Source organism: Triticum aestivum, chromosome 4B (genome assembly GCF_018294505.1).
Source record: "Triticum aestivum cultivar Chinese Spring chromosome 4B, IWGSC CS RefSeq v2.1, whole genome shotgun sequence".
In the NCBI taxonomy this organism is placed as follows: Eukaryota; Viridiplantae; Streptophyta; class Magnoliopsida; order Poales; family Poaceae; genus Triticum; species Triticum aestivum.
In genome coordinates, this window is record NC_057804.1 from 12312262 (window position 1) to 12314255 (window position 1994).

General features: G+C 55.5%; 1 protein-coding gene across 1 annotated transcript; it reads right to left on the minus strand.

The window, feature by feature from the left end:
- Positions 1-184: 184 nt before the first annotated feature.
- On the minus strand, positions 185-1117 carry LOC123090571 (inactive protein RESTRICTED TEV MOVEMENT 2). Its single transcript, XM_044511889.1, has 2 exons — positions 944-1117; positions 185-849 (listed from the first exon to the last, which is right to left on the minus strand). Exons 1-2 carry the CDS (start codon positions 1050-1052, stop codon positions 254-256), a joined length of 705 nt encoding a protein of 234 aa, XP_044367824.1. The 5' UTR covers positions 1053-1117; the 3' UTR covers positions 185-253.
- Positions 1118-1994: the final 877 nt, after the last annotated feature.

Sequence of the window (1994 nt, forward strand, 5' to 3'; positions counted from 1 at the left end):
AGCCACATTTGTTTCGAATAATCCGATTCTTTATCGTACCGCCGGCCCGAGTTTGGCTAGGGTTAGTCCTGCTTTGGTAAACTGCTACGTGTTGACATGTTGTATCTACGTTTGGTGGGTGGTTTCTTATTGTTTACAGGCTGTGGTTATAAACGGAGTTGAAAATTGTTGTGCATCTCTCAGCTTCTCCTTGATTTCCACAAGTTGTCTGCTCATTTTTGAATATGTTCAGTTAGTCAGGCAGGATACAGATTCAGAGCAGCAGCGTTGCATACAGGGCACCAATTCCTACCACGGCGAGGACGATTACAATGAAGCCAACAACGTGCAGAGGCGTGAGCTTCTCCCACCACCTCTTGTCACCATCACCACCGTCGTTTCTTGGGGCATCTGGTGTGGCAATCTCCTCCTCCGCCTGTATCTGAATCCTGGTCTCCTGAGGTGCCGTGTTCTTCTCTTCAGCCCTGTTCTTCTCCGCGTCCTCTTGGGCGCTCCAGAAGCTGCCATTGCTGCTGCTGCTGCCCGACGAGCCGTCGCCTTTCCGCTCTCCATGGGGCAGAGCGCCTCCAGGCTGCGGTTGCTCCTTCTGCGCGGCCATGGATGACGGGGTTGGCGGCGGCGGCGGAGGTCCTGGTGGTGGTGACCCCTTGGGCAGGATGACGTAGAGCACGGCCTGCTCCTTGTCCATCACGGCCCTGATGCCGCCGGTGCGGACGCTCTTCGGCACCGGGAACGACTTGAGGAACCGCGCCCATCGCGCTCCGACGCCGTCGCCGACTGGTCGCTCGCCGGCCACCTTGAGCTTCCGGCTCGTGTTGTATAGCACCCTCAGCTCCTCCTTCATGAACCCTGCGACCATGGCAAGACAGACATCTTCAGAAGACACGCAAGTCATAGGCCCACAACGCAGCAGCAGCGAAGGAAGACGCGGTGAGATGCGCACCGGAGACGTCGACGGCGAGGGTGTCGGCGTCGGCCGTGCGCGCCCACTCGCACCGGGGCTCGACGGCCGTGTACACGCGGTGGCGCGGCGCCGGCGCGGCCGCCTGCATGGCCGAACTGCTGTTGATGATAAGGCGTACAGGGACGCTGCTGCTCTGCCCCCTGGCGATCTTTCAGCGACAAGGATTGGTTAGGGGTGCATTATAGGGAAGATGACACGATATAACTATTGCGGCGGCGGTGATGGTTGTCGCCAGGCAAACTCCTTGCTTTGCTTGTGCTGCTCTCGGGTGTTTTGCTTGGGTCGCAAGGTGCAACGCATATGCACTCATTCGATGCAGGGGGGACAAGGATGCATGTAAATTTGTTAATACTAGAAGAAGCACCGGTCAGCCAGGTTGTTACCACGCAGCAGGGTTGATAAATTTATTTATTCAGCATGAATGAAAGAAGGTGGTGTAGTAGGAAGTTTCAGAGTCATGCACACATTGAAGATTAGCAATTTAGTATATCACAGCATTCACAAATTTCAGTACTACCAAGTTCACCCACTTTTCTGAGCATGACCCCCCGTGCAAATTGCCAAAAACCACCACAATTGCGTCCGACGGTGCTGAAAACCACCGTATTCGTAAAAAGTTTGCCCAAAAAATATATTCTATTTTTGAGTAATGGTTTGCTGAATGCACTGAAAACAACGTCTAACCATGTTTTGACAAAGAAAAACTGACAGCGGGGGCTCATCCGTCAGGACCATCTGGCATGGGATAACGGCTGGGCGAGTCGGTCATCGTTGCTGCCACATGGGGCCCATCTGCCATAGAATGAAAAAAAAGAAAAGAATAAAAGTTCCTTTTATCTTCCCCGTGAGGTGAAAGAAAAAAGAGCCAGCCCCTCGGCGAGCCAGCCCCTCGTCGTCGCCATGCCGCCGCCGCCCCCACCGTGGCCACCGGCAGCGCCATGGTCCCTGGCCCCTCCTTCCGTGTCGAACCCACGCCTTTAGGCTCTTCCCTGCCCTCGTCGTCGCCGCAGGCCCCATGGCCGCCATGGGC

What these genes read in the sequence shown, in the direction of transcription:
- LOC123090571 (XM_044511889.1), bottom strand. Translation starts at nt 1,052, where the DNA reads ATGCAGGCGGCCGCGCCGGCGCCGCGCCACCGCGTGTACACGGCCGTC. An exon ending in CCTCGCCGTCGACGTCTCCG is followed by an intron (nt 850 to 943) that starts GTGCGCATCTCA and finishes CCATGGTCGCAG; the next exon opens with GGTTCATGAAGGAGGAGCTG.